General features: G+C 35.9%; 1 protein-coding gene and 1 long non-coding RNA gene across 3 annotated transcripts; one reads left to right on the plus strand and one right to left on the minus strand.

Moving 5' to 3' along the window:
• The first annotated feature begins 8331 nt into the window (after positions 1-8331).
• On the plus strand, positions 8332-13134 carry LOC107758965 (pyruvate decarboxylase 2-like). 2 transcript variants are annotated; one of them, XM_016576817.2, is made up of 6 exons: positions 8340-9026; positions 9640-9803; positions 10149-10799; positions 10878-10995; positions 11108-11296; positions 11379-13134. In XM_016576817.2, exons 1-6 carry the CDS (start codon positions 8553-8555, stop codon positions 11547-11549), a joined length of 1767 nt encoding a protein of 588 aa, XP_016432303.1. In that variant the 5' UTR covers positions 8340-8552; the 3' UTR covers positions 11550-13134. The 2 variants fall into 2 exon arrangements, with proteins under 2 accessions (XP_075075658.1, XP_016432303.1); XM_075219557.1 differs by having other exon boundaries at positions 8332-9026; positions 10149-10995.
• On the minus strand, positions 12851-13702 carry LOC107758973 (uncharacterized). Its single transcript, XR_001642089.2, has 2 exons — positions 13541-13702; positions 12851-13132 (listed from the first exon to the last, which is right to left on the minus strand). It is a non-coding gene; the product is annotated as an uncharacterized LOC107758973 (long non-coding RNA).
• Positions 13703-18707: the final 5005 nt, after the last annotated feature.

Raw genomic sequence — 18707 nt, forward strand, 5'->3', positions numbered from 1 at the left:
TCTGTATCCTTCGGGGCTTGGCTGCGAACCTGTTAGGATGAACTGAACCTGAGGGGGATCCCAACTGATCATCCTCGACCCTAATTTTTGATTGGTAGCGGTTGTGCACATCCGACCATGTCATGGCTGGATATTCGATCAAGTTCTGCTTTAATTGTCGAGATGCAATCGAACTCCTTTCATTCAAACCCTACATAAAAGCTTGTACTGCCCAGTTATCCGAGACCGGTGGTAACTCCATTTGCTCCATCTGGAACCTAGACACGAACTCTCTCAACATATCGTCGTTCCTTTGTTTTATCTTGAAGATGACCGATTTTCTTGTGGCCACCTTTATGGCCCTGGTGTGTGCTGTCACAAAGGCATATGCTAACATAGCAAAAGAATCAATAGAGTTAGGAGCTAAGTTGTGACACCAAATCATAGCTCCTTTTGACAACGTTTCTCCAAACTTTTTCAACAAGACTGATTCGATCTCATTGTTATTCAAATCATTTCATTTGATTCCGCAAGTGTATGAAGTAATATGCTCGTTGGGGTCGGTTGTTCCGTTATATTTGGGTATATTGGGCATGCAAAATTTTTTGGGAATGGGCATCAGAGTCGCGCTCTGAGGGAATGGTTTTTATATGAACTTTTTGGCGTCTAAACCCTTCAAAATTGGAGGTACCCCCGTTATTTGGTCAACATGGGAGTTATAACTTTTCAACTTTTTGTCATTGTCTTCAATTTTCTTTTCCCCAATCTCGATCCTCTTGGTGAGCTCTTCGTGCATCCTCATAATCACGGGGTCAGTCCCCGAGCCACTTTCATCGGGCCTTTCTAGCGTTGGTTCAGCATGCCGAATGTTTACTGGTTCGGCTGTATTTGGAGTTTTATTTTGATTCTGAAGTTGAGCGATGACGATTTGCGGAGCTTGCAGCATCTCGAATATCACTTGGAGGCTGACTTCCCCGTCTCTCATTCCTTGTGTTATTTGGCCACTAGATCAGGCTTCCCTACGTACATTCTCTTTGGGGTCTATGCCTGAATCCGCGTTTAGAGCAATGTGTGAACTAACATCAACTGGTTCCATATTTGGCACTTCCCCTGGGTTTATCGGTGGTACACAGACTCCTGCATTGCAGTTTTCTCCAAGACCTTCGTTGTCATGAATAGGTGCGTTTTGTGAGCTAGACATGTTTCAGCCTGAGAATCAAAAAATCTTGACAAGAAAAAGTATAAAAACAACGTGTATAATGAGAATCAGTAAAGAAATAATCACTATTATCTTTAGCCCCACGGTAGGCGCCAAACTATTTACCTCGAAAATACGAGTAACAATTAAACTTAATTAGTGGTTTTAAAGATATGTGATTTCGTTCTATACCAATTGATAATCAAGAAATATGAAGTAGAAATGAAAGAAACAAGTGAATTAAACCAATGTTACTCAGCAGTAGTGACCTCGAGCTTAGTGACCTCGAGATGGATTAAGAGCAATAAAGTAAGAACAATAAATGTAAAGAACAATTCTGATGAACAGTAGGCAAAAAGTAGAAAGTATATTATTTTCTCAATGATTAGATGATGTTACAAATGATTGGGGTCCCCTTTATATAGTAGGGGACCCTAAATAAGGTATATTTCTTTTTATAGTAAGGAATATTCTTGATACAGTTGTCTAACCGCCTAGTACGGAATTGTACAATCCTATTCCGGGATTTGCGCCATGATCTTGGGGACGTGGCAAGAATCTAGCCCATTCTGTTACAAATCCATAACAGTACTATCTCGGGGTCGAGCACACTCGGCCCTTGGCGTCCATTATACTTTGATCCTCGGACATTGCATCTTACCTTCAAGCTCGAATCTGATTCATTGGGCTCGAACTCGGCCTTGCGCAAACTCGGGCTCAGGACGGACCCTCGAACCTATAAATCGGAGGCATCCGATTTTGACCGTATACAATATCCAAGGCACAACGCAAAAGCATAAATTTATGGCTACAGATTAAAGTATTTAAGTTTCTAACTTCAGGCATGAAAAGTTAGATTCTTGCAAAGCTACATCAACAGTGAAAACCACTTCGTCCTGATTCTTTGTCTCTCGTACGTGCAGATTGAATGTTAAAACTCTCTCCCTCCCTCCTATTTATTTTCTTTTGCCAAACATCTTTGTTATTACAATAATTATGAGGGCAAAGTTTGAGAGTTTTAATTTAATAAAAACAAAGATTAAAAAGAACAACAACATCAGTTTGTCTACTACAACTATGGGTAATTAGGCAATCATTGACGAGTATTATTTGGTTATTCCCAATAGATCCGTTACCCACACACTTGAGGTGTATAACTCTAAGACTCAAAATGTAGAAGATTATAAACTTTTATAAAATTATCTTTCAAAATAACAATGGATAACACTATAAACGTCGGCTTAATTATTCTCCACTAAGATACGCAAAATTATTTCTGAAAGAAAATTTATGTAACCAATAAAACGAATTAAAATATTTCTAAAGGACTGTTTATATTCTCGTGCGACAATGATTGAGAAAGCCTACTATTAATCAATGCAATAATATTAGAGTATGAAGAAGGATAAATAATAAATAATACAACAAAAGCAAGAAGGCATACCAAATCTCATCGTTTGTTCTTGATTGAAACAGAAACATGGAATTTATTTTCGAGAGCGAATTCATGTAATAAAGAAAATAAAATTATCAGTAGAACATGATCCTTCATATAGAGAGCATTATGGTCAACGTGTGGATTGGTATGCGTTTGTATGACTATGAAACTTATGCAGATTAAACACCAAAATAAAAGAAGAAAGTAATGTTTAAAAAATATTGACCATGATTAAAGAAAAATATTGTCTAAAATTCTTAATTAATCAACCTTCAGAAAAAATCTGCGATCAATTATTCTTTGATGAGATAGTACTAACCTGTTGTGCCAAAACGTGAACATGCAACTTAGGAACAATTGCGGCGTTCATCCGAAACTCATGGATATATTTTATAGTCGTGCTATTATTAAAGTTTAGTAGGTTTCATTTTTTATAAGGGAAAAAAGACTCCTACATACTTAAAAGGAAAGGGATGAAGTCCTAAAATTTTAGGTAAATAATTAAATGTGTTATGTATACTCAGTGGCGGATCCAGGATTTTAAAGTTATAGGTGCTCGCCGATAAAAACTTCAAAAGAAGAGGAAAAATGAATTTACTTGTGGGTGCTCACTCAATATTTATCTAAATATTTGTATTGTTGCCTATATAAATTAATTAATATGGTCAAAGTTAATGGGTGCTTAAGCACCCACAACTCTCTATGTGCATCCGCCATGTATACTCCTAAATATTAGAAAACTAACTTAAATTATTATTTTATCTAGTGTGAAAATAAGTTTTGAAAGGTAAAAAAGATGAATGACATTTCGCTAAGGGCATTCGTCTTTTTAATATAACTAGTTTTAGGCTACGCGCGTTGCGCATGTACCCGTCTTAATAAGTACATAACTTTAAAAATCACATTAATATTATATTAACGAATAGTATTTGAACAATAAAATAGTTGAGGGAGAAAAAGTAAGTTCCTAAAAAATAATTATTTTTGTCCTATATAGCTAATTTAACGAAGAAAGAATCCGTGACACATAGGTCCTTAATCCTCTTGGTCAACATATTCAACTAAAAGTTTATTCCATCTTTATAATTTCATTAGTATTTCAAAAAAAAATCATGCTTCTTTTTTAATTTTAGTACGAACACATAAACACTTGAAGATTTAAGAGTTTTTTATGATTTTTTTTAAAGGTGCACGTTTTTAAATTCATTCTATAAACACAATCAAGGTCAACTAACTAACAAAAATCTTTTTTTCATCGAGAGGATAATATAAATTCTTCTATTTCTTTAATTAATAAAAATACTATAAGAACCGTAAAATAACTCAAAAAACATAAATAAATTTTGAGAGTTTGGCCAAGCCCAATGACCTCATTAAGGTGCAGATGTATTTTAGATCCTTATAAATTATTACTGAATTTATATTATAAGATTGTATATATTTTGTGGCATTTATATTCCTAGCATCTACAAGTAATGAGGCCAATCACATCTCTTTCGTATTCTTCAGCCACTGTCACCATCCAAATTCATTAAAAGTCGTCAGGTCAGCCAACATTAAATAGTTAATTAAATTCTCCTTTTATATTTTTGAAATCATAAAGTTTTCTTCAATTTCACTAGTAACAGATGAACTTTACAAAATAAATAAAAAAGTTTACCATTTCATTACTGAACATCCCATCATCATCCTAGAATCTGGTGTCACAAGTGCATAAGCAATTACTAAGAAATAAAATAAAATACAACAACTGTTCGGAATACAAATTGGACAGAAAAGAAAATACAAATACTCTAAAGGAGACTTTGCTGGCTGCGGATCGTCTCATAAGATGCAGCTCACCTAAGTTTCTGTATCAACCATGCCGCCGCGCCCACGAGGCCACTAGACATACATATGCCTGAAATGTACAGCAAGTGTAGTATGAGTATGAAAACAACATGTACTCAGTAAGTATCCAGTCTAACCTCGAAGAAGTAGTGACGAGGGGTCGACTTCGATACTTACTAGTGGTCCAATAATAACATGTGCAGTAAAGAAGTGAATAAATATGAAACAAAGTAATTATAAGAAACAAACGAGTATAAAATATGTGGTACAATTCCTCTCTTTACAATTTACTCAAGCTCTCAACTAGCAAGTTCCCTCCATAATCGGAGCATATATATAGATACAGTGGATTTCATCAAAAAGGTTGTCATAATTCAAATCAGGAAAAAACCCTCAGATATACTGGCTTCTTGCCAAATATTAGGCATTTCCTATAGGAAATGCCGAGGCGTACGGCCTGATCCAACATAAAAGTAAACTGTGCACTGCCGAGAGTCGAACGGCGCGAAACATAGATGCATCTATTAACCTACCGAGGCGATCGGCCCGCTCTCATGAGAGTGGTAGAAGGAGTTACCCCGCTCGCGAATCATACTTGCGACGCTGTCAAGTATAAGTTTAAGAAATTATCCCGCTCGCGGATCATACATGCGATGCGGTTACACATAGATTTTTTAAGTTATTAAAGTATTCCTCAATTCTTTTTAAATTACGAATTTCAAATGAAAACTTTTAAGTTCCCAACCTTTCCTCAATTTCGACTCCTTTCAAAAACATTTAATAAGCTAACTCAATCTTGCTTCTTCTCAAGGCAAACAATAAACATAAATCAATAACAATATCAACAAAGCATGATGTAAGCTTAAAACTATCCGGACATGGGCATAGCCAGTAACTACATACAGACTCTCGTCACCTCGTGCGTGTAGGCCCCATAAATAGAAGCACATAATAATTTAGTTCACCTATGGGGTTAATTCCCTCTTACAAGGTTAAAAAGGAGACTTACCTTGCTCCGAAGTTCTATAACCGACTCCCAAGCCCTTCCGACGACTCAAACCGATGCCCAATGCTCCAAAACTAGTCAATAATTATGCAAATCCGTTAATATATACTCAAATACCCATTATAATTCTATTTACAATAATTTCTAACTTCGCTTGAAAAGTTGATAAAACCATCCTCGGGCCCACCTGCTCGGATTCCGAAATTTTTTTAAGAAAAACTTTACCCATAACACCACGAACTCAAATATATAATTTATTCCAAGTTTCATGTCCAATTTCGTGGTCAAAATCCAAAAATATAAATTTCTACGTTTTTCTTCAAAACCCCCAAATTTTCACTGATTTTCCGTGTTAAAATCTAGATATAATCCAAGTAATTAACTTGCAATAGGTGGAATCACTTACCTTGACATAAATGATGAAAATGGAGCTCCAAAATCGCTCCTAGGTCGTCTTCCATGGAGGAAATGATATGAAATGAGCCAAACCCATTTTTGCAAACTTATACACTGCCAGGCAACCCTTCTTCGCGTTCGCGATGAAAGAAATTCTCGAAAGCCATTCCCAAACTCTTCTTAAACAACCTCTGGTATAATGGTCATAACTTTTTGTACAAAACCCCATATGACAAATGGTTTAACTTTTTGAAAACTAGACACAAAGGGCTACAACTTTCATTTTTGGATTATCTCCAAATTCCTTATAGATCGCGAGATATGAGCCTCTAAATTCAAACCTGTGCAACAGAGATTTCCTTCTTCGCTAACGCGAAGAACAAAATCCCAGAAGCCAAATCCTTCTTCCCGAATGCGAGAGTATCCTCGAGAACGTGAAGAACAACACCAGATATCAGATTTTGCATCCAAAGTAGCCCAAAATGATCTGAAACACACCCGAGGCCCCTGGGACCCCGTCCAATCACACCAACATGTCCCAAAACATGACACGAACTTGCTCGAGGCCTCAAATCACATCAAACAAACATCGAAACCATGAATCGCACCCCAATTCAAGCTTAATGAACTTTAGAACTTCAAACTTCTACATTCGATGTCGAAACCTATCAAATCACATCCGATTGACCTCAAATTTTGCACACAAGTGACATTCGATATTACGGACCTACTCCAACTTTCGGAATTGGAATCCGACCCCTATATCAAAAAGTCCGCTTCCGGTCAAACTTCTCAAAAATCTTCAAATTTCTAACTTTCATCAAATGACCCCAAAATGACCTACGGACCTCCGAATCCACTTTCGGGCGCGCTCTTTACACCAGAATTACCATACGAAGCTATTCCCAGACTCGAAATTCCAAACGGACATCAATAACATTGAAATGCACTACAACCCAAATTTATGAAATTCTTCCAAAATGCCAACTTCTACAATAGGCGTTGATACGCTCACGGGTTATCCAAAACCCGATCTGGACATACGCGCAAGTCCAAAATCATCATACGAACCTATTGGAACCTTCAAATCCCGATTCCAAGGTCGTTTACTCAAAAATCAAACTTTAGTCAATTCTTTCAACTTAAAGCTTCCGAAATGAGAATTTTCTCCAAATCAACTCCGAACTTCCCGAAATTCAATTCCGACCATGCGTGCAAATCATAATGCCTGATGTGAAGCTACTTATGGCCTCAAACTGCTGAACGATGCGCTAGAGTTCAAAACGACCGATCGGGTCGTTACAGCCACGCACACTACCAACTATACCAAATTTATTATATATTTCTCTAAGAAGTTTAATTGTTCTATTTTTAAATATTTAAGGCTCATTGTTTCTAATTTCATGTAATTGCTTTTTATTTTTATAAAATAACAAATTATATGTCCACGGAAAATAAACATTCTAATTTGTTATATTTTTCTCCATGAAATTTGATTGCGCAATTCTAGAATATTTAAGGCTCATTATTTGTTTAACTTCATGTAGTTACTTGTTTTTATACATAAGTTCTTCATAAAACTGCAAATTATATGCTCACGAAAAATAAATATTTTAACTTTTAAATTACTTGCTTGAATTGATAGCTATGTACAAAACAAGAACTTTTGTTACTACAGAACTGAAGAACGTATATTATTACAAAATTTCAAAAATAATTTAAAAGTCAGAAAGTTCACCTCAAAACAAAAGCAATTTTACCTTCCCAGACCTCAACACTATCAAGAATTTTTGATAAAAAATATGAAATATTGCCTTATGTTATAGAAGTATTCAGCTCCTCCTTTTTCTAAATGACTTTAGTTTCAAAATTCTAGTTTAAGAAGTGTAAAACAATATAGGTTGATGAAAGCAATGTCCAACCATAAAACTAAAAGAGAACGTTTATGTAAAATAAAATTGGGTATTAATTTATTTTATTTTTTTACACTCTTGGAATATTAAAGAATGAGTTTCCTACTTACTATATTTATTCGTCCTTTTTAACCTATACATATTTACCTTTTAATATGTATATTAAATAATGAGTTTCTACTTATTGTCTTATTCTTTTCCTTTATAACATTCCGTTTTTACGTTCTGTCATTAGGGATATTAATTGCGAAAGAGTTTCCTTTTTATTTTACGGCAACCTTTTCTCAAAAGAATAAATATTTATTTGTATTTATCATTTTATCCAACATAAAGTACACTAAGAGGGAATAAAAAGGTGAACAATATTTCGCTAAGATTCTTCGTGATTTTAATATAGTATAGATATAGATATAGATATAGATATAGATATAGATATAGATATAGATATAGATGACCTGCTGAAATATTACACCTAAATGATATAAATTAAAATGGTACAACAATTAGACCGTAACTCCGATCATTGAGGCAAGACATTCGCCCTGTGTTGGGTTCCCTGATATTTGAAGCAGTAAAAGAAAAGAAAAAAACTGACCACCTCTCCAAGAAAAATACGAGAAACCACTACCTTGTTCTTCAATCAACATTTTCCTACCTTTTCGAATCTGAACATACCGACTTTTATTCTTACATATATATTCCTCATCTTAACCATTAGCCATCACCATTTTCCTCTGCATTACTTCTCTCACTACCATTTTAACCTTTCCTTTTTCATCAAAAATTCATAACATGGACGGCTCAGTAGCCAAAGGCACGTCCTGTATCCAAGATTCTCAATCTTCTTCTGTTATCGCGAACACCGATGCCACTCTCGGGCGCCATTTGGCACGTAGGCTAGTTGAAATTGGCATTCAAGATGTTTTCTCAGTGCCTGGTGATTTCAATCTCACACTTCTTGATCACCTCATTGCTGAACCAAGGCTCAAGAATATTGGCTGTTGCAATGAACTCAATGCTGGATATGCTGCTGATGGCTATGCACGAGCTCGCGGAGTTGGTGCATGTGTTGTCACGTTTACTGTTGGTGGGCTCAGTGTGCTTAATGCAATAGCTGGTGCTTACAGTGAAAACCTACCTGTTATTTGCATTGTGGGAGGTCCTAATACAAATGATTATGGAACTAATAGAATACTGCATCATACCATTGGATTGCCTGATTTCAGCCAAGAATTAAGATGTTTTCAGACTGTTACATGTTATCAGGTATCTGATCTAGCTTTTAATTTGAACCCCCGTGCTTAAATCTTACAAAATTCATACTTAGCTTCCGTTTGAGTTTAATTTCTATATACGGATAGTGTAAAAGTACTCTTACGGTCACCTAAAAGATAATTGTCCCTAATAAGTGAGATTATTAACTTGGTAAATGAGGCAAATAGGTTAAAATATACTATTAGTAGAATTTTTTCTAAACTGTGAGCGTATATATAATTGTCTTTCCCATCGTTTTGTATTGCTTTTCCGTCGAAGTTGCTAAATGTTAGCTTCCTAAATAATCCTAGCATGAGTTTGTATGAAACATGATACAGTATCATTAGTGGTGCAGATATCTAATCACATCATCATGTGTTTTCAAGACTAATAATCTAATTCTCTTGCAATGTTGGAAATTTGTAATGAAAGGTAGAATTGAATGTTTATACATAAGCTAATCATAAGCAGTAAATATATAATGGGAGAAATCTAGCCATGGGCGAGACTCATCTTAAAGACTTTTAGGTCCTATATGTGAAAGTTGAATAATTCTTTTCCAATAGAAATACAATACCTTACATATCCAACAATTTTTATGTTTTCTTGTTTGCTTTTGTGTTAGGCCGTTGTAAACAACTTGGATGATGCACATGAACAAATTGATAGAGCCATTTCCACTGCTCTAAAAGAAAGCAAACCAGTATACATCAGTATAAGTTGCAATTTGCCAGCCATTCCTCATCCAACTTTCAGCAGGGATCCCATCCCATTTTCTCTTTCACCTAGGTATGAGCATTACCTTATTATCTATTTTTTATAGTGTCGGGTCTAGACTAGAAGCAACAGGTTCGACATAACTCATTGTGTTTAGCTCGGACTATATAAGTGCGTGTGAAAAAAATTAACGAGCAGATCTCAGCTGACTCTAAATCCTAGATTCGCCACTGCTGCATGAGATCTCTTCTTCAACTTATAATCAGAACTCAACAGTGTCAGATCTAGACTAGACGCAGCGAGTATATATGTGTGTGAAAAAAAATATAAAGAGCAGAACCCACTGATAAGTCAAGGATCTGCTACTGCTGCATGAGAAAATGTTCTGTAACTTACAATCCTAAATTACTGATACAGGCTAAGTAACAAGAGGGGATTGGAAGCTGCAGTGGATGCAGCAGTTACCTTTCTAAGCAAGGCAGTGAAACCAGTTATGATTGGAGGGCCAAAGCTAAGAGTAGCCAAAGCTTGTGATGCTTTTGTTGAATTGGCTGATTCTTCTGGTTATGCAATGGCAGTGATGCCTTCCGCAAAAGGGCTAGTCGCAGAACAACACCCTCACTTCATTGGCACTTACTGGGGTGCAGTAGGCACATCCTATTGCGCAGAAATTGTTGAATCAGCTGATGCTTACTTGTTTGCTGGTCCAATCTTTAACGACTACAGCTCTGTTGGATATTCACTTCTGATCAAGAAAGAGAAATCGATCATCGTGCAGCCTGATAGAGTTGTAATTGGCAATGGACCAGCTTTTGGTTGTGTCCTAATGAAAGATTTCCTATCTGAACTAGCAAAGAAAATAAAGAAAAATGAAACTGCTTATGAAAACTATCGTCGGATATTTGTGCCTGAAGGAACACCTCTAAAATCAGAGCCTAATGAACCACTAAGAGTAAATGTTCTGTTCCAGCATATACAGAAGATGCTTTCAGATGAAACAGCAGTGATTGCTGAGACAGGGGATTCTTGGTTCAATTGCCAGAAGCTTAAGTTACCAGAAGGATGTGGGTATGTGACTAATAACAGCTTATCAGCCTGGTATCCATTTTATTTACAGACATTAGAAGAAAAAAGTTCGTGTTGCAGGTATGAATTCCAGATGCAATATGGCTCCATTGGTTGGTCTGTTGGTGCTACCTTGGGCTATGCGCAATCTGTACCTAAAAAACGTGTCATATCTTGCATCGGTGATGGAAGTTTTCAGGTACTAAACGACAAACACTTTCTTGGAAAATGACTTCCGTCATTACCAAAAACACCCAATATGTTAGTACAACAATATTACTGTGTAGAACTAAATGGTATTTGGATCACAGGTTACTGCACAAGACGTGTCAACAATGATCCGTTGTGAGCAAAAGAGCATAATTTTCTTGATTAATAATGGTGGTTACACAATTGAGGTTGAAATCCATGACGGGCCATACAATGTGATCAAGAACTGGAACTACACTGGCTTAGTGGATGCTATTCACAATGGTGAAGGCAATTGCTGGACCATGAAGGTGAGTGTTATTGTATAGAAATACGCATCCATACATTGACAAATACGCCATTGTTTTCAAATTGTTTCTGACTGGATTGCAGGTAAGGACTGAAGAGGAGCTCACAGAAGCAATTGCAACTGCAACTGGAGAGAAGAAGGATTGTTTATGCTTCATTGAAGTTATTGTTCACAAGGATGATACTAGCAAAGAGCTGCTTGAATGGGGTTCCAGGGTGTGTTCCGCCAACGGCCGTCCACCAAACCCTCAATGAGTCAAGAGTCTGGTTTTATCTTATCTAGAATGATAACCGCGTTGTTGAGGCCAGCTTGCACGCACCCGAGCTAGCTCTTTCTTCATTGCCTCAAAGAGAGTATTAGATCTCTTTCAAGTTTCGAGTGATTAGAAAGCTGTTTACCATTTAATAAAATGGATTTTTGGAACTATTAGCTCTATTTGCTATAGTTTCACTCGGTTTATTAAACATTCTACTCAGTGTTCCTGGTCATGCTAAAAGAAAACGAGGCTTTTCATATTTACATTAAATTTAAAATTTGACATTTTAAACAGTTAACTAGCTACGATGAAACTACACAATTGACAAATTGCCTGTGAAATTCGAATCTCTATTTCTCTCTGAATCGTATAGCTATCTTCAAACATTTGAAATTAGCCTTGAATTCTAAATAGCAGACCGCCATATGGTCAATTAGAAAGCATCTTATTAAATTTCCCTTTAAATCAAGTGCCATCCTCAGATACATCTTTGTACAAAATCTCTTTCACCTTGCAGATCTTATGCCTAATGGAATATAAAACGAGTGGAGTAGAACCACCAAGGAAGAGGTCAGAAAATTTCTGCAATATTTACTCTTCAGCATAAAAGATTTTGGATCCTAAATTACAGGGTTAACGCAGTGCAGACACCACCAATCACTAGACAGAAAGGGCTTAAGATTGTTTGGCATTTGCTTACAAAAATGTTCAACTGTTTTAAACTATGAGATGAAATTAAGGCATTATATTAGGTCCTGAAAATGACAAAGCAATGCATAAAATAGATCAAGTCAAAACCATTCGAGGCACCTACAAAACTCCCAGATCATCATGTCCTAGAAGAAGTAAACTTTTCGTTGCTGAAAAAATGGACTAGAGGAGAAAGTAGGATTTTATCCAAATTTTGGAGTCCAAATCCAATCCCCATTTATCCACCAACATATAAACATTTTGACGATATCGCACTGCTCCCACCAGTGCCACGAATACGATCACGCACAACTACACTACTTTTTTGCTTGGACAATCTCTCATGCATAGCTTAAATAAAAAAGCCAAGAATCCAACAGTCGTAATTTTCAATAAAAAAGCCAATTTTCAAAATATTACATGGACGCCGAGAACCTAAACTAGAGATGCAGCAAAAAACTTGATTTGACAATACAACCATCTTAATTCACACTGCTGTGGAAATTGCCAGATATTCATAACACAAAATTAGCAGGCGAATGGAGACCACTAGAGGCTGTAAAGATAAAAAGGGTTACGAAGAACAAAATAAAATAAATCGGGTGAAGATTACTAAATTGAGGAGTAAATATCATAAAAGAAAAGCGAAAATGGCTATCAGAGTTTCAATATACCTCAAAAGCAGTACATTAGGTGCCATTAGCAAAAAAAACACTAGAGAAATTAACTGCAAAGTTCTGAAAAAGGAAACAAAAAGACGCAATAACCTAAGGCAAAAGAAGATACGCCAAAAGCTAAGAATGCTGAGGCGTGCGGAAAAGGCTTTTACTTAGATCTCTGCCTCATCTTTCGGCGCTTCCTCTTCAACCTCCTCATACGCTTCTTCTTCCACTGAAGATCAAAAAATGCGACCACTCATAAAGTGAGTATTAAAACATTACTGAAACTAACTAGAAACGTACACACACTAATTTCGCACACATTTTCATCAATCAGTAAGTAGTTCTACGTGTTATTCTGCATCGATCGACTTAAATCTAGATTCATCTGTATAAACATGCGAAATAACTAACAAAAAGTGCGAAAAAAATAAAGTGAATATTAAAACATTACTGAACAACACTAACTAGAAACGTACACACACAGAGACACTAATTTCGCACACTCTGTCATAAATCATTAGTCGTTGCAGTGTTATTCTGCATCGACCGACTTAAAATTCAAGATTCATCCGCATACAAATGCGAAAAGAAACAAACAAAACAAAAAACAAAAGAAGAGATGGGCACGTCCACGCACCTTAGCTCTCATGGTGAATCAGCTACGACTTAAGGGACTGCTCTTTACTTCCTGACCAGAACGAACCTGTCAATTGATGAAGAGGATACGGCACTAAATAAAGGGAATGGAGGGCTGGTGGAATACAAAGGAAACCCTAGAGTAGTGTGATTGGGCTTTGGGTCTTTGATTCCGGTACGAGTAATGGGCCCAACCCGCGGTCCAAAAGTCCAAACCTGCGACGATTAGATTGTACTCTTTTTTGGTAAAAATTGCACGGGCGCCCCCTTTTTAACCTGTTTTGTCTTACTATTTGCACCCGTACTCATTTTTTTGTTAAAAGTCTTTTAAAAAGACTATTTTGCCCTTCTTCATTAAAAAACTACTTTCTCTCCAAGTATACGATGGTCATTTACTGTCTCTCTCTCCCGTTATTCGTGTTTTTTGATTTGTTCTTTTCTGAAATCAAAGGGTTTTCGTTGTTGTTTTGATTTTTCAACTGCTATTCGTCATTGTTCTCACATTACGATTTAATCACATGTACATTGCATTAATTTCTGGGTTTTATTTTACGATTTTCTGTGTTTTTTTCTGGTTTTGGTTTTGATAGTCATGTATTTATGATTAAATAGTTTCTTAGTGTTTAGTTTGATATGTGCATTAGTTTTACTTTTACGATTGTGTTTCTAGGTTTTTTGAACGAGTTTTTATGTTGTTGATGAAAATTCTATAAATTCTTCAGTGATTAGACGTCCAAATTTTAAAAAAAAAAATTGAGAGTTAAATAGATGATACTATTAAAGTGATGATACCTCAGATAGGAGCTAAAGTTTTTTTTTCATGTTTTGGCATTATTTTTGGATTTGAATTTGTGTTTTGTTTTTTGTAAAAACTACAACATGGGGCTGAATGTTTTGTGTTTTGTAACTGGTGAGCTGAAGTTTTTGTGTTTTGTTACTGGTGAACTTCAGCTCTAGAACTGAAGGTTTTGTTTTTGTAACTGTCGAACTTCAGCTCTAGAGCTGAAGTTTTTGTTTTTGTAACTGGCGAACTTCAGCTTTAGAGCTGAAGTTTTGTTTTGTAACTATCGAACTTCAGCCTTCTTATAGATTGAAGTTTTAACTGATTTTTTTGATAATGTCCTGATGTTATTTTTTGTATGTTTTACTTTTTTTGAACAGATAGCACCTAAAGCACCTAAAGATCCTAATGCAGCTAAAGTACGCAAAGCAGCTAATGCACCTAAAACACCTAGACTACCTGTAATACCCCCAGGTCCTTATGTCCCTGCCCCTCCACCTACAAGACCAGGTCAAAGATATTTTGAGTTTCGAGATTGGTTTAACTCTAAGAGTTACTGGAAGGGGAACCACGATTTGAAGAAATTAATTGCAACTTTCTTGACTCCTACATAATGGGATAAGCTTCATAATGGTACATTTCGATACATTATGGCTATGGAGAATTTCAAATGCAACATGAAGTTGGTTCATTGTCTGTGTCTTTCTCGAATATTCATGAATGATCGAGACTCGATTAGTTTCAAGATTTTTGGCCATGATGTTTCCTTCATCCTTGAAGACTTTCACATTATGTGTGGTTTGCGGATCACAGCACATAATGTTAAAAAACCAATTAATCGAGAGAGCAATATTCTGAAGCGCTATTTTGGTAAGTCTAAGGGTGTGACTTTGAAGGATATTCGAGATTTTTTGACTCGGAATGAAATTCCAAAGAATGTTGTGAATCACATACACGTATGCGAGAGCGATGATGATGCTGTGAAGCTTATGGAAATTCTTGTTGTAGAGTCTATTTTGTTTGGGAAAAAAACCGAGTCATCTGTGATGGAGGAGTATGCATCTATTGTTGAAGATGATAAGGTTTGTGCTGAATATCCTTGGGGTAATGTGGCTTATGAGAAGCTCATTTACTCACTGAAACATGCATTAGACAAGCAGAACAAATTCCATGCAACTGAGTATAAACTTGGTGGATTTCCTTATCCGTTATGTGTTTGGTTCTATGAGCGCTTCCCAGATATTCGGGAGAAGTATATAAGAGAGGATGAGTACCTTGATACCCCTCAGGTTCCCAGGATGTTACGTTATGTATGTGTGGGAGAGCCTAAATTTCCCGACATTTTGAGATGTTCAGTAGTCATGAAGTAAGTTACTTTTTTTTGTCTTTGTGTTAATATGTTGACGTATTAGTTTTCTTCTTCTCATAATATACCTTTTTGTATTAAACGAATATATCGCAGCTTTAGGGTATTGGATATAATTCCTACAGAAGAGGAATTGAATTCAATGCCTTTAATTGGCCAATTACCATGCAACCGGATTCGTTCAAAGGTACTTAACGCGGGTCCTCCAACTGGTGAATCACCACGTACTCTGAGTCGATCAAAAGAATCGAATCGAACTCCTGTTATTGGTGAATTACCACGTAGTCGGAGTCGATCAAAAGAAGCGAATCAAACTTTTTTTATTGGCGAATCATCTCGTACCCAAAGTCGTTCTTACCGTTCTACAAGTGACTTTGATGATAATGAATTACTCGACACAATATGTTCTGTAAGTTTTGATCTGAAGTTTTTTGGTTTTGTGTTTTGTAAAAGTACAACATGTTTTTGAGCTGAAGTTTTGTTCTATATCTAAATTTTTGTTGTGTGTCTATTCTAGAGATTAATGATGGAGGTTTAAAGGCATGTAGAAAAGGAAAGAAGCACAATCGTGAAAGAAGTTTTTGATAAGTTTAAAAAGGAGGAGCGGTCTGCTTTTGTGGATGCGGTTTTTGTAAAAGTGAAGGTAAGCTAATTTATAGAGAAGATTTTTTATTTCTGCTGATGTTATTTAGATTAATCATTGTTATTAATTTTTTTCTAGGAATATTTCGATGAGAAGTTTGAACAGTTGTTTAAGATTGTCAACAAATCAAATGGAATGGATGATGGCAATTTTGATTTGAGTAACCATCGAGAATATGATAGGGGGAACGACTGTTACGAACATCCATCGAATATTAATGTTGTTGATAATGCATTAGATAAAGTCGCAGATGTAAATATTACACGTGAGGAAACAACTTTTGTAGGCGATCAACATGTTCAAGAACAATTTGAAGAGGAACGTCCCAGTGCTGATAGATTGAGCAGAGATGGAAATGATGAAGCACAGTTATCAACTGAGAATATTGGAAGCAAGCAAGGTGCATATAATCAAGTTGTTGAGACTGAAGAACATAATGCTCATGATACATTGTGTAAAGTCACAGATGATAATGCTACACATAAGGAAGCGGCTGTTGAAGTCGATGAACATGTTCAACAACAAGGTGTAGAGGAACAATCCAGTGTTTGTAGACAGAGTAAAGATGGAAATGATGAAGAGTTAATAACTGAGAAAGGTTCAGATGATCAAGTTTTTGGCACTGAGAAACATGCACCGAGTTGTCCTTTGGAAAGTGATATTGGAAAAGGCAATTTATTTGGCGATGGATATCAAGCACCTGTTTGTACTTTAGAACTGAAAACGAGTGATGTGTCTAGTACTACTGGGAAAGATGATCGATATGCAGGATTACTATTTGCAAAGAATTTCTAGGTAGTGATACACAAGAAATTGTTACTACAGGTACAAAGTGTGAAGTTTATAATATTTCAATGATACCTTAGATTGGAGCTGAAGTTTTGTTTCATGTGTTTGTGTTTTTTGTAAAAACTACAGCATGTTTTTTTGCTGAATGTTTTGTTTTGTAACTGGTGAAATTCAGCTCTAGAGCTGAATTTTTTTTTTTGTAACTATCGAAGTTTTTGTTTGTGACTGTCTAACTTCAGCCTTCTTAGAGTTGAAGTTTTAACTATTTTTTTATAATATCCTGTAGTGAAATTTTCACTACAAGTATAAATTTTTTCTATGTTATAAATATAGAAAAACTAGTTGATCTACTCACCCTCTTTATGAATATGCAGTGGAAGTTGAAACTAGTTGTGCTTCAATTGACACAACTCAAAAACTCTCAGATGATGCTGAATTGAATGAAGATAGAGTTGAGAAAAACCTTCCAGAGGATACTCCAATGCTCCTCGACGTTGGTTCACAAATGAATAAAGCTGTAAATGCTGATATTGACAAAGGCATGCAGCCTAGGGAAATCACAACGGAAGACAAACGTCAAGGTATTCTATAGATCATGAATTTATTATATTTGATTGAAGTATATTTTTTACAGTTTGAAATTTTACATACTTTATTTTCTTTTTTATGTTTTTGAATAATTTTTCAGAAAGACTCGAGGCAGCTCAAAAAGAATTTGGTGAGCTTATGCAGCTATATGAAAAAGGAGAAATACATATATTCACACCTGTTGTCTCACAGACAGGTGTGAAGTGTGTTGGTATTATTTTATAAAATTTAGTCAGTATTATTTAGTTTTTTTTTGCATGAAGATACAGGATCTGTTGGAATGCAAACATCATCTGTGTCGCAACACTTAGACCAGGTAGTTATTTTCTGCAATTCAATTACAAGTTGTTGTTTTTTTTTTTGAATGTGTGTTTTCTATCAGTTTTATTTATGTTTATATTTTCCTTGCTTTTGCAGATCTCATCTGATGCATCAGAACTTCTTCCAAAACCTAAGAGAAGGAAGATTTCCAGTTCTCCTATGTGTGACACCAGTGATATCCTCAATTTTAATTTATGTTCATTTTCACTTGGTAGTACACAAGGGACTGATTCAGAAGGTAATTCTGCTGTTGTTGTTGTTCATGAAGAGACACAAGAACGTCGTGAACAGTAGGGAGTTGGTCAAGCATCTGCCACGATAGCTGTAGTTTCCCCCCTTGCTGCTGAGCAGCAGCAGTTAGTTGTGACGGAACAGCAGGAAGAGCAAGCAAAAGGAAAACCAGATAAAAAAAGGGAAAAGGATTCGTATGGAGAGTATTTGGTTGAGATCTCCTTATGTAGTTTATAAAAAAAAGCACAGGGGACAAGATTGGAAAGTAGGAAAGAATACAAGAAGGTGTCCCTTCTATTATGTTAATCAAGATAGTGGATTGATCAAAAGATTTATAGAGTGGTTGGAGATGGATGCTAGTGAATATGATTCCAATCGATTCAGATTAGCTGGATTTGATATTGCAAAATCACTCTTTACCGAGCTTATGAATCCTGACTTTGATCTTG

Source organism: Nicotiana tabacum, chromosome 8 (genome assembly GCF_000715075.1).
Source record: "Nicotiana tabacum cultivar K326 chromosome 8, ASM71507v2, whole genome shotgun sequence".
Lineage (NCBI taxonomy): Eukaryota > Viridiplantae > Streptophyta > Magnoliopsida > Solanales > Solanaceae > Nicotiana > Nicotiana tabacum.